Source organism: Xylocopa sonorina, chromosome 8 (assembly GCF_050948175.1).
Source record: "Xylocopa sonorina isolate GNS202 chromosome 8, iyXylSono1_principal, whole genome shotgun sequence".
In the NCBI taxonomy this organism is placed as follows: domain Eukaryota; kingdom Metazoa; phylum Arthropoda; class Insecta; order Hymenoptera; family Apidae; genus Xylocopa; species Xylocopa sonorina.
Genome location: NC_135200.1, coordinates 8188521 through 8200607, shown reverse-complemented (window position 1 = coordinate 8200607; position 12087 = coordinate 8188521). Strand labels below are relative to the sequence as shown.

Sequence of the window (12087 nt, the reverse complement as noted above, 5' to 3'; positions counted from 1 at the left end):
ACTTAATTGATTAGATAATTTAAAATTGTGTATATATTTTTATCAGCTTTACTCAGTTACTCACACAATTTAAGTTAGCTACGTTATCTAACATTTATTTAAATTTCAATTACTTTCATTTAAATTATGAATATAAAAGACAATATTTGCAAAATTATTTTAAGTTACCCCTCAACAGAGCCACAAAAATAATTTTATATTTTCAAATACATACATTTACATTACATATGTGACATAAGAAAATTCCTACTTTTAAAGTGAATGAACAGTCTTATCTTTTCTACTTATTTTATAATGTTTATGTGTATTATTTCATATAGATGTATACACATATGTAATGTGATCTTTACAGTTTATCCTAGAATGTTTATGTTAGGTTATAGTACTGGAAAAGAAAATCTATTTTCGCGTTAAAACCTTGCATTCGCACAAAATCCACTATTCCAAACATTTGACAATTTGAAACACCGTTAGATTATTATTAAACAGTTGGAATCACACAATTTTTCTCACGTCTTTTTACGTATCGAACCATTTCACATAGATCCACTACTTGGGACAGTTTGTATAGAATCTGTGAAATCCAGTTTACAATATACATTGAAGATGCTGACATTATAATAATAAGAAATTTTGTATAGTTATCAAAACATTTAAACATTATGTTAGCATATTTTATTTTATAATGTTACTATATTTTAATTTATAATTTATATATTACCAATGTACACACATATGTATATATACATTATTTCACAATATTTCATAATGTACCATTACTACACATACATTATTTATGGTTCACAATTTTGTTATCAAAGAGAAAAACAGATATATGTATAAGATACATATATTGTCCTGAGAAACTCAAAATGTTATATAAAATTCAAATATATGAATGAAAAATATTGTAAAATATTGCTGAGAAATAAAAGCATAAGAAATATGAGTGGTGTGTGCGGTTGTTTAATAATAACGCGAAATATTTTTTACCGGTGCCCAAGACAAGATTTTGTTATCGCTTCGTCTTTTTTATCGTATTTATCTTCTAAACAAATACATAACAATTCTGATGCGTACGTATTGCAGGTGCATACATATATATACATATATATGTATAAATATTGCTTGATGTATACCAACACTATTGTGTGATGATATTTTTATTTATTACTTTTTTTGTAGCATGATACCAGTAAAACTTGCATATGTTTCCTATGAATCGATGAATGGAAATAAAAATGCTGCCAAGCAACCTATTATAATAATGCATGGTCTGTTTGGTTCAAAAACTAATTGGAGCTCATTATCGAAAACAATTCATCAGCAAACAGAGCGTAAGGTAGATACCTAAATTTCATGTAACATGGGGAATACTTGGTATAAATTTGTAGGTAATAACTGTAGATGCAAGAAATCATGGAGATTCTCCACATTCTACAGATATGACATACAGTCATATGGCACAGGATATAGTGCAACTTATGAACGATTTAGGATTTGAAAAATCTGTATTAATAGGACATAGTATGGGCGGTTCTACAATGATGTATGTAGCTTTGAATAATCCAGAATTAGTAGAGAAATTAATAATAGTTGATATGTCTCCGGTGAGAACTAGTCCTTACCTCTTGGAGTTGGAAAAAATATTCAAAGCAATGCGTACAATAAACGTAGATGGAAGCACAACATTGACTAAAGCACGTTCTATGGTAAAAGAACAACTTGCAACTGTTGTTAAATCTTTAAGTTTACGTCAGGTAAATGAATGTTTATTACATCGTAGATAAGTAATTAAGAATTATTATAATTTACATAGATTAAAATCCTTTCACTATTGTAGTTTTTAGCAATGAACTTAGTAGAAGCAGATATAGGGAAATATAAATGGCGTGTTAATCTACCTGTGCTGGAGCAAAATTTTGTGAAACAAATCGCTGTATTTCCAAATGTTAAATCAAAAGTGTATAATGGGCCAACATTGTTTATAGGCGGAGCTAACAGCGATTATTTAAGAGAAGAAGATCATGACAAAATTAAAGAATTGTTTCCTTCTGCTCATTTTACATATATAAATGGTGCAAATCATTGGGTACACGCAGATAAACCAATAGAGTTTTTAAAGATAACAGTTGATTTTATTAATCAACTGTAATTTATTTTTATTTTACATGTAAAAAAAGATACACAATGTTTTGTAAATATATATATATATGTATTTGTGAAATTTGTAACATTACATATAAAGTAAGAGAAAATAATGTAATAAAATGTAATTTTATGCAGTGTAAACAGATTGATTTTTGTGCTGGTTAAAAATTCATAAGAGTCAATCATTTTTTCTAAACCCCTTATTTGTTTTCATAAAGGATTCCATATCTTCACTTACAATATTCAGTATATTATTAAAATTTACAAAACAATTGTATACAAGGCCTGACTTTAGTAGAAAACAAATATTCAAACATTAAATATAAATAGAATTATTAATCATAATAATATGTATTTAATAATTTATATATTCAATATAGTATTGCACATGATGTGAATTTGACATTTAAATAAGTTTGTGTGAAAGTTCAAGAAAGAATTGCAACTATAAATAAAAAAAACTTAGACTGTAATTTTAAATTAACTAAACATTTTCTACTATTATCACAATCATTTTTGCAAAATGCAATGTTCTCCTAGCTCTACTAAAGTACATCATGTGTGTGCCCACCATTATATGCATAATCTGCTTTATTGTGCATTACCAATTGATTGTCCACAAAATAAAATGAATCTGAGCGTGTTTCAAATGGATTTGCAATCATTTCAGAAACTGTAAAATTATTTTTAAAACATTTACCTTATATTAAATATTATTAACAACTAATGAAATCATAATTGAACAATTATTCACTGCTTACCCAAGTCAGCAGGTAAAGTAGGAAACTCATAAATATGTTCACAAGTATTCTTGCTATTAGGTATACAAAATCCGAATTGAAAGTCAAATGTTTTTAACAGTCTATCCCGAAAGAAATGACGTTCAATCATTCGAAAATTGTTTACTGGCTTAGAACCCACCAGAAATTCGATTGTAGCGCCGACAGTCTTTAATTTAAGAAATTGAGGTGTAAATTGATAGCGTACAAAGCGACCAGTATTAGCATCCTCGCAACCAGATTCTTCGGATTCTGGTTCTACATCTTGATTAGAATCGCACTCTAAAATATAAACAGTACAATGTTTTCTCTACGATACATAAATTGATTTATATAAACCTTTGGTGACTGTTAGTTGTAATGGTATATTAATTCTGCAATAATTACTGACCAGTAGCTGGTGGTTTTGTTATTTCAAATAATATCGCTCCCGTCTCTAAATCTCTAATTTGAAATCTTGTAAAATCTATGTCATAAATGTTCGCCTCTGGGGAACATAAATACTCTGAAATTGATATAAATATATTGTTCTTCTTTTAATTTTTGTCTTTTCATTAGTATGTATACTTGTATAGTAATTATTTACTAATCTGTATAATAAAAAATAAACCGTCATACTGTCGGTGATTGTAGGCAATTGTAGCACCATTTCCGGGCTTATAGGGCTTCTTTCTATATTTCCATTATCCACATTTTCCTGGTTTGCCGATGGTGTAAACGGAACAATAGCTTCATTCGACTTGTTTTCACTATCAACGCTCATAATTTATGTGTAATCAAACAATAGAAAAACAATCAATTTATATATTTAAATACCACGTAGGTGAATTTCGTCGTCTCACAAGTAAGATATTCATTGAATATCTTTAAATAAAATTTTGTGTAACATTTTGAAAGTATTTTATTCAATATTTTTGGTTATATAAAAATATTTATGTACTTGATGTTATTTCCATTGCACAAATGTCGTGGCATTTCTTGCTAAGTCAATAGTTATCAATGTTTTATGTATATACATAGGTATGTACGAAAGAATACTAATTGTAAATACCCTGAAATTATGTACAACTATGAAGAAGAATCACTTTGCTACTTACTTGCAAAAGTGATAAAAAATGACTAGAAGTTTTATGTTACTAGAATTGTTCCTATGCTAATTGTATAATTTTTTTAATCTACTAGTTTGAAAAATCAACGTATTAAAAGCTTTACCTATATAATTGTCAAATATATTTTGAATGTATAAATTTTGCGAATTTAATTAAGATATTTCATATAATTTAACGTCTAAACGTTTATGTATTTCTATTTAGAATGTCTTGTGTCATATTAGTCAATGTTTGTTTTCTCTTACTCTTTCACCCTGCGTGTAGCCTAACCTTATCCTTATGAAAATTGTTATGCTCTATATAGTAATGAAGATTCTCATACACAATTAACTATTTTGTTTGCTTATTTCGTGTATACAGTATACAAACAATCATGTCGAACCTGTCACAAATGTCTAACGAACCTTATCGTGAGCTAGGTGAAGTACGAGGTTCTGAACTGAATACTACTTCAGAAAATGGTTCAAGATGTAACAGAAACTTTGGAAATTGTATCGAACGTTCCTTCGAGCTTTCTTCTGTCGTAGTTATTCCAGACGGTAAATTATTTTTTTAACACATGTACATATATATGTATTATAATGACATCTGTAAAGTGAAGATATTACATAAACACGTAAATTATTATTGTATATCATTACAATATTACTCACAATTTTTATGTACAGGATAAACTGCTTGAACTTATCTGTAAAGGAGCGGGTAATTGTAAGTTGTGTAAATACCTTACTATGCATGGAAGTATAACACTGGATGTCAAAATCTGTGGTTGCTTTAGTTAATATTTATTGCGAATGACTTTTCTATAAGGGTCTTGAAACAAGCGATGCTGTCAATTTCAACTTGGGTACGAGAAAAATGGTACTAACAGTTTATTTTACAAATGCATGTAATACAAAGTAGTACAGATACATCTTGTTTGTAAACCATGTTTGTTGTATCTAAAAAATTGCAGATAGAAAAATGAATTATCAAAAGACTAATTGTTACAAAGCACGCTTCGCTTAATACCAAACAACTTTTATTTAAACATTTTTTTGATGCAACGAATATTTTACAAGCAAGTTTAGGCGGCACAGTTAAATGACTCACCCCATTGGTTTGATATTCCCATTTACTTCAGTTAACATAACTTTAATTAACAAACCATGTTAGAATTATAAAATGTTAATATTAATTTACTGTTTTACAAATGGATGTCCTTTTTTATTATTCTCTTAAAATGTTTTATATATGTGAAATTGTATATATACCATATAAAATATATTTTATGTATGTATATTGTATGTATATATAATAAATCTTGTTACTTTTAATTTAAGCAAATAAAAAATAAAGTAATTATTTAACATAGTAACTACAGTTAATTTATTTTAAGAATAGGAATTTATATTTTAGTAAAATTCAATATATATTTGGATGTAATAAATTCATAATACATTGTAATAAATTCATTGACAGATACATTTACTGTAATTCAAGCTATCAATGCATTAGGATTTGGAAAATTTCAAGTTAAACTGTCTTTATTTACGGGTCTCTGTTGGATGGTAGATAGTATGGAAATAACAATATTAAGCATTTTGAGTCCATCCTTACACTGTGATTGGGGTATAACTAGATACCAACAGGCTTTAACAACTACGGTAACATTACTTAATAAAATATTTATATTCAATAATTATTTTTCAATTAAAACATTTATATCTATGTATATGTTTGTATGTACATATATATTACTTTAATTGTTTTAGGTTGTTTTTTTAGGTATGATGCTAAGTTCTACATTTTGGAGTAATTTAAGTGATAGATATGGTAGTAAACAGTCCTTAACTTTATGTGCAATATTACTACTTTATTATGCTTTCTTAAGTGCTTTTGCACCAAATTTTCTTTGGATTCTATTACTTAGAGGATTAGTTGGTTTTGCTATTGGTTGTGTACCACAATCGTAAGTAATGATAAACCCTATTAATTAAACACAATATTAACATATTGTCTAGTTAATTATAAATAAAATTAATTATTTTAGAGTAACCTTGTATGCAGAATTTCTTCCAGCAAAACAAAGAGCAAAATGTGTTATCTTGTTAGATGTAAGTGCAGTTGTAAATAAAATAAAATAGATGCACGATTACTGTTGTGCATGTAAAATAATTACTCTTTTTAGTGCTTTTGGGCCCTTGGAGCTTGTTTTGAAGTGGCAATAGCATTGGCAATAATGCCATCTTTTGGTTGGCGTTGGCTTCTCATTTTATCAACAATACCACTTCTTATATTTGCTATTATTACTCCAGTAAGTACTAGAAATAAACATTGCAATATATGAGATTGCTGAATTCTTCTCATTGCTTGTATATCATCACTCAAATGACTGTGTGTCATTTAAAAGAATTCTACTAACATCGAAATGACCTTAAAGCTTGCAATTAGAGAACTTATATTTGCGTGTATTATTACCTGCTTGATTTAATTCTCGCAAAATAGATATTTCAACTTAAGCTGCCAATACATTAGTATTTACACATAAAACTTTGTAATATAGCACTGTATTTTATTATAGTGGTTGCCAGAATCTACAGCATTTGATATGACAAATGGAAGAATGGATCGAGCTGTTTCAACTTTAGAAAGAGTAGCAAGAGAAAATAAGAAATCTTTACCTCCAGGGAGATTAGTTATGGATCGTTTTTATCAAATTAATCATGGCAAATTGAGAGATGTGCTAAGTAAAGAAATGTGCAGGACATCTACGTTACTTTGGCTTGTATGGTAAATATTTCAATTACGTACGACGCGTATTGTATCAATATTGTATTGATACAAAAGTTAAAATGTTAATGATACATTCAGGATGAGTACAGCATTTTGTTATTATGGTGTTGTACTGATGACTACAGAATTATTTCATACATCGTCCGAACAGTGCAGTTCGTGGGAAAACAAAAAGGAAGATATTTGTCAACTAGATTGTCGTTTAGAACGTAGTGATTACATCGATCTTCTTTGGACAACGTTAGCTGAATTTCCAGGAATTTTTTCCACTATATTCGCAATCGAAAAAATTGGTAGAAGGAAAACAATGGCTTTTCAGCTAGTAATGTTTGCTGTATTAATTTGTTTCCTTGGAAGAGCTTGTCTGTTAAGCAGAGTAGCATTGACATTGGCTATTTTTCTAGCTAGAGGTTTAATTGCTGGTGTATTCCAAGCAGCTTATGTATACACTCCAGAAGTGTATCCGTCTCATTTACGTAGTACTGGTGTTAGTACTTGTAGTGCAATGGCTAGAATTGGTGCGATGGTCACACCATATATAGCCCAAGTATTTCTTCAGTGGTCTATCACCGGAGCAATGGCAATTTATGCTGTAACAGCATTATGTGCTGCTGCAGCTACACTTGCTTTACCTGTTGAAGTAAAAAGTCATATATCAAATGATGCATCTCAAGAAACGAGATGAACTCTGAATAATTTTTCTTTTCATTGTTCATATTTTTTAGAAGAGAAAAACTGTATTTTTGTTCTACTGTTTCAACAGTATGTAATTATTAAGCAAATAACTTTTTAATAATGAGACAAAATTTACCTATATTATTTATTGATGTTCATTTATTTTGTTTTTACAATTGTATAGTTACATATATACATGATTAATATAATTTTTGAATTCTAACTAACTTTATCTCATACATTACTTGAATGGATACATACCGTGAACATATACATACCGTATCGTAAGATATTTATCATATACTTCTCTCTCTGTCCATAAGCAATATAGGACTTTAAACATATGAGAAATGTACAAAGACTGATATAAAACGTTACATGTTAATATAAAACACAAGTGCCAAAATGCAAAGATGTGCAAGATTAATATACACATGTAATAAAACTATGATTTTTGTTATATGTTGAAGAACGATCTAATGACCACATAAGTTTCACTCAAAAATACCAAAAGAGAGAATAAGCCTTATTAATATATTTGTTTTCATTATTTTTCAATAGTTATAATCAAAAAATTGCAAAAGATTATACATAGTGAATTGTATGAAAAACAATTTTAAGCAGGTTGAATAATAGAAAGTAATTCCTCCTTTAAGTATCCTGCAGATTCATTACACGTGATTTCTCCTGATTTATTTTTCCATACAAATATCAAAAGAGCAGCAGGAAACAATCCCAATTCGAGTAACGTTTTATCAAAGGTGTCTTCACCAAATGTTGTTTCAGGCAATCTTTTTAAGTTAAAAGGTTTATCGCCATTTATCAAATTTTCGCTAACAAAATTAGTAACATTCCGAAAGTTTTCATGAACAGAAAATGTTCCTTGTAAAATGAGATTATCTGGAAATTTGATACGAATCAATGAGAATTTATATTTCCTAAGTTTCTCTTTTTCATCTCGTTCTCTCATAGCTTTTGTCCTTAACATCTGATCTCTTTCAACAGCTTCAGACCTATTTACATCAACAGGAGAAAGAATATTTAAAATATATAGAATTTATTAAATTCAATTTTATGCTTAATTTTGAAAATTAAATGTGTAAATATACAATTACCGAAGTTGTTGTTCTTTTTTGATATCCTCAGCAGTTAAGTTGAAAAAACTTTGTGGTAACTCTGTTCTCTTACTTGCTTGTATAGGTAACAATACTTGAAGATTTCTATCTAATTCAAGTGGAATGGGCTCTGCAGTCTTTAGTGCCTCGAGTAGAGTAATGAGATCTTCCATACTACAATTATCTTCACTCCAAACTAAGAAATCCTCCTCTTTATCATTATTCAGTAATTTTTTTTGTCGAAAACCAGCAGCATTTAAGAACTCCAATGCACCTTTAATTGGAACTACTTTATCCTTTAAAACAATAATTTTATATTAATATATTAGAATTATTTTTAAATACGAAGAACATGAAGAAGCTTAATAAAAACTTTAAATTTATTGGTACTTATTTTTTATAATAAAAATTTAACACGTTCACGCCGGGGCGAAAATCTACGTTTCTCCGCGTGAGGCGGGACTGTCTTATCGCGTTAAGCTTCGTGGGGCGGGGCAATATCGTTGCGAATTTGAACTCGCTTATTGCGAAGGTAAAATTATCTTTTCTTCTACAGAGGCGGTTAGAATATATTTGAATTTTTGCCCTTATAAATAATAGATAAAATGAATCTGGAGGAAAGTGGTTCGTCTGAAGAAACGACTAATTTTCTGAAAACGCGTGACCCACCGGTGGGTCACGCCGCCCCACGGAGCAGTCAAGTGTGACCCACCGGTGGGTCACGCCGCCCCACGGAACAGTCAAGTGTGACCCACCGGTGGGTCACGCCGGCGTGAACGTGTTAAATAATGGTGTAAAAAAATTGATTAAACTTCTGTAATCACTGTTAAAAAGTTTGTTAGTATTTTTGTTATGAACTGCAATATCTATCTATAATTATATGTGCATTTGTAAAAAGAAACAAAAAAAATAGTTTTTATAAAAAAAACTTTCATATAAATCTAACAATATTAAATAAAAAATATATTACTTGAAATACTTTATTCTGCATTCTAATCTTTTTATACTTTTCTTCCTCTGCATTGTTTATAATGTTTTCTAAATATTTTCCAAGTGTTTCAACACAAGCATTAATTTTTTCCTTTTTACTGTTGCAATTTTGTATAACCAAACATGATATTATGCCTGCCTCTTCTCCTCTCAATTGTGCATATAAAAATTCTTTTATTTTTACTTTCCATTCATCTTGTGATAATATTTCATTAGATAAATATGGACAACGGTAATAGATATTGGTAACAGCTAACAACGAATTGTCCTTAATCGCAGCTTGAATTTGTTCTTCTGATGGTACATGATTTTTTTGTGCTTCTTGCTGTGCCTTTTTTTCTTGCTGTGCCTTTCTTTCTTGCTCTAACTCTTGTTTCACTTGCGCCTTAATAGCTGCGTATGATCTATGCAAATTATGATCTATGCAATCATTATACAGTGTTTCTAAACTGATGGTACAAACAACAAGGAATAACTCTTCTTTTTTTGCTTACTTTTACGTATAGTTATTCCTTTATTATTTGTACTACCAGTTTGGAAACACTTTGTATATATATTTAAAATTATAGACAAAACTGAATATCTGTTTCATAAATAACTTACGTATTAAACTTTTTTGTATTAGATTCTTTTGCTTCTAATCTTGCCAAAGCAGCTTGACCAGCAACTTTAGCTTCTTTTGTAGGTTCTACCCTCTTTTTTGGCTCTATTATAGACGTGGACTCAGCAATACTAGTTGATTCTGTCAACCTACATACAGAAATTTTTAACTCAATTGTAGAAGGTCATTCACATAACTGGATCAAGTTATATCATTAAAATGCTGCTAAGATATATATTAATTTCAAGAAATAGCTAAAAAAAATGTTTCCCTCAAATTACAGCTAGCTGGCTAATACAAACAGCACAAGTTTAAACAATTCAAAGCCACTTGTATAACTCTAGCGTACAGTAATTCCAAATATTCAAGTACACAACGCATTCATCCTAAGACTAGCCTTTAGTATCCTAAAAACATCTTCCTATGGAAGAGAAAGTGCTCTTGGGCAATCTCCGCTACTGCTTATTATCATAGTTACAATATGTATTAGATATAGTAAACTTTACTTGTGTCCTTTTCCAGCATTCATAAACTTTGCATCCAATTTTGCTTTATGAAAAAACGCCTTAATTTTGTCTGCCATAATTGTGTTAGTTGCTTTAATATTACAAGGAATTATAAAAAAAAAACAGATCGATTATATGGTAATTCTCTTGGCATTAATAACTTTTCTTTTCTTTTTTGTTGAATCTATAAAAAACGAATAAACGGTTTAATGCTTCCATAACATAAATAAACAAAATTTGTGCATAAATAAATCTATTCTGCTTACAATTACTTTCACCAAATAAGCAGTTTATATTGGTAGACAAATTATTCCCCAGATGAAGAGTCAAAATCTTCTGATACGGGTTCTGCAACAAAATTATATTATCAGTATCGTTAAACTAATTTTCTGATTGCAAAAATATATATGACAACTTTTACATTACAAAACAATAAGCAATCATGTTTTAATTATTTAATGTAATTTGTTAATTTTACTCAATAGATGTTGTCGAACGGTTCTTTCTAAATATGATTGCCGACGAAGATAAGTTAATTTCAAATAATAAAATGACTTTAGCAATAGATTTAATAAAAGGAAATTAATAATTTATTACTTATATGAAATTAACAGAAAAAAAAATTGTTGCAGAAGATAATTTCATTATTGCGCGATTACAAAAGAATATAAAAATAGATATATATATATATATAAAAGTACTTATTTTACATTATCATCATAATAATAGTATTAAATATAAATGTTCCGTGTTAAGTAATTTATCACTACAAATAATCAAGAAACCTGTACGATCTGTTTAATGATATGGAATGCGTATACATGAGAAAATGAGAATATGAATTTTCTTACTTGGTTCGATAAATTGTTCAGAAATTCTAGGACCATAAATGTGCCAAGCGATGAAAGTAAGAGCCACGATACTAACAAATGTAAGTAAGAAGACTTTCAATAATTGCAACTGAAAATCGTCAAATGCTAGCAAATCAAGGATATCGTTAAAAAAATTAGATAATTTTTGTTGAAATTCATCATCAGCAACGCTGTCAGTCGAATGAAATAACTTAAATGTTGTGGAGACCAAACTGACTAAGTCATGGTTAAGCTTATTGATCGTTTCCACTAAATAATCTATCCAAGAATACGACTTTTCATGTACACTACTCATTATATGTGAAAAATTCTTAATTACATTAAATAAACACACTATTGTTCACCTTCACTATCTTATGTCACATTACTACATCACACTTGGATATCTTCAAGTGTTCAAATCATCGTGATTATAAAATGATGTAGATTCCACAGCGCGATCAAACTCGACAACTGGAAAAACTCTTGAAGAAGCTAAAAAAAATATGTTCATTTTACCATCTTGATATATAAA

General features: G+C 29.0%; 4 protein-coding genes across 9 annotated transcripts; 2 read left to right on the top strand and 2 right to left on the bottom strand.

Annotated features, from left to right (window-relative positions):
* The first annotated feature begins 829 nt into the window (after nt 1-829).
* LOC143425894 (sn-1-specific diacylglycerol lipase ABHD11) lies at nt 830-2292 on the top strand. Of its 4 annotated transcripts, XM_076898951.1 has the most exons (5): nt 832-1076; nt 1186-1342; nt 1395-1549; nt 1622-1760; nt 1844-2292. In XM_076898951.1, exons 1-5 carry the CDS (start codon nt 895-897, stop codon nt 2153-2155), a joined length of 945 nt encoding a protein of 314 aa, XP_076755066.1. In that variant the 5' UTR covers nt 832-894; the 3' UTR covers nt 2156-2292. The 4 variants fall into 4 exon arrangements, with proteins under 4 accessions (XP_076755065.1, XP_076755066.1, XP_076755064.1 ...); XM_076898950.1 differs by having other exon boundaries at nt 830-1076; nt 1186-1337; nt 1408-1760; XM_076898949.1 differs by having other exon boundaries at nt 833-1076; nt 1395-1760.
* Nucleotides 2203-3994, bottom strand: Unc-119 (unc-119 lipid binding chaperone). The gene is made up of 4 exons (XM_076898953.1): nt 3549-3994; nt 3322-3435; nt 2913-3212; nt 2203-2824 (listed from the first exon to the last, which is right to left on the bottom strand). The coding sequence occupies exons 1-4, from the start codon at nt 3691-3693 to the stop codon at nt 2697-2699; spliced, it is 687 nt and encodes a 228-aa protein (XP_076755068.1). The 5' UTR covers nt 3694-3994; the 3' UTR covers nt 2203-2696.
* A 284-nt stretch (nt 3995-4278) lies between these two features.
* LOC143426516 (synaptic vesicle 2-related protein) lies at nt 4279-7630 on the top strand. 2 transcript variants are annotated; one of them, XM_076900036.1, is made up of 7 exons: nt 4279-4578; nt 5501-5685; nt 5794-5990; nt 6072-6135; nt 6210-6335; nt 6603-6811; nt 6893-7630. In XM_076900036.1, the coding sequence occupies exons 1-7, from the start codon at nt 4413-4415 to the stop codon at nt 7497-7499; spliced, it is 1554 nt and encodes a 517-aa protein (XP_076756151.1). In that variant the 5' UTR covers nt 4279-4412; the 3' UTR covers nt 7500-7630. The 2 variants fall into 2 exon arrangements, with proteins under 2 accessions (XP_076756151.1, XP_076756152.1); XM_076900037.1 differs by lacking the exon at nt 4279-4578 and adding an exon at nt 4714-4886.
* Nucleotides 7631-8009: 379 nt separating this feature from the next.
* Nucleotides 8010-12048, bottom strand: Gint3 (GDI interacting protein 3). 2 transcript variants are annotated; one of them, XM_076900039.1, is made up of 7 exons: nt 11918-12048; nt 10968-11049; nt 10702-10885; nt 10198-10344; nt 9779-9998; nt 8605-8900; nt 8010-8502 (listed from the first exon to the last, which is right to left on the bottom strand). In XM_076900039.1, the coding sequence occupies exons 3-7, from the start codon at nt 10776-10778 to the stop codon at nt 8106-8108; spliced, it is 1137 nt and encodes a 378-aa protein (XP_076756154.1). In that variant the 5' UTR covers nt 10779-10885; nt 10968-11049; nt 11918-12048; the 3' UTR covers nt 8010-8105. The 2 variants fall into 2 exon arrangements, with proteins under 2 accessions (XP_076756154.1, XP_076756153.1); XM_076900038.1 differs by having other exon boundaries at nt 9575-9998; nt 11918-12047.
* Between the last annotated feature and the right edge of the window lie 39 nt (nt 12049-12087).